A 938-nucleotide genomic window follows, 5' to 3' on the forward strand; every position below is an offset into this window, starting at 1 on the left:
GTGCCCTGAGTCAATACAGTCACTGTTCCCATTTCCAAGGTCACCCCTGGAATGCCAAGGTCTGCATTCCTTCCTTGAGAAGAGCTCTGAGATAGATGCAAAGGCCAGATGGCACCTGAGGTCGAGGTCATTTCAGCTTAGCCACAGGCTCAGGGTCACGTTTCTGTCTGCGCTGCTCGGGTCTCTCCCAGAGTCCTGCCTACAGCCCTGTATTGGAGGGAAGAGGACATTGCTTTGTGAAAATGACCTACATTGTGACTATCTGTGACTGTCCCAAGGGGTAACTTGGGGAGGAAGTACAGGATGATGGGATTTGCAGGGGAAGATGTAAATGTCTCAGGGTCCTGGGCGAGGACAGGGAGCAGCTTAGCTGAGGTCCTTGTGGGGGAAGGGGGATGGAGGTTTGGGCCTCACTTCCCTTCTGTCTGTGTCACTGTGGCTTCTGTGAAAAGGCCGTCCTGTGCATGGCTCTCACCACAGATATACTCAGCCTCGTCCTCAGACTGGAGGTTGGAGATGGTCAAGTAGCGGTCGGCCCCAGAGCTGGAGCCCGAGAATCGATCGGGGATTCCATCTCCGTTGCTGTGACTTCCATCACTCTTAATGTACATCAAATACCGAGGGCCATTTCCTGATCTCTTTTGATACCAGCGAATGGTGTAGGTGCTGTACTCACTGCTGAGGGTGCAGGTGAGCTGAGCCGAGGCTACCAGGGAGGCAGAAGCAAACAGGGGCTGGGTTAGCACAGGCAGAGCACAGAGACCTGCAAACACAAAACACAGGATGATGCCCAATGTACCCAGACTGTACTGATGCCCCTCGGAACTGTGTTTGGAAGGAAACTACTGAGGAGTGGGACCCCTGAGTGCCCAGGGATGCCCTGACTTGTGGAGAAAACCAGGGGCAGGAGGTAGAAGGGAGCCCAGTCCATGGTGAGA

General features: G+C 54.4%; 1 gene segment (V, D, J or C); it reads right to left on the reverse strand.

The window, feature by feature from the left end:
* Nucleotides 1-173: 173 nt before the first annotated feature.
* On the reverse strand, nt 174-932 carry LOC119003958 (immunoglobulin lambda variable 4-3-like). The segment is given in 3 exon segments: nt 174-207; nt 476-763; nt 886-932. Coding segments are annotated over 3 exon segments (342 nt in total).
* Between the last annotated feature and the right edge of the window lie 6 nt (nt 933-938).

The sequence above is a fragment of the Sturnira hondurensis genome, unplaced genomic scaffold (genome assembly GCF_014824575.4).
Source record: "Sturnira hondurensis isolate 20B ecotype Veracruz unplaced genomic scaffold, ASM1482457v3 Scaffold0018835, whole genome shotgun sequence".
Taxonomy (NCBI): Eukaryota; Metazoa; Chordata; class Mammalia; order Chiroptera; family Phyllostomidae; genus Sturnira; species Sturnira hondurensis.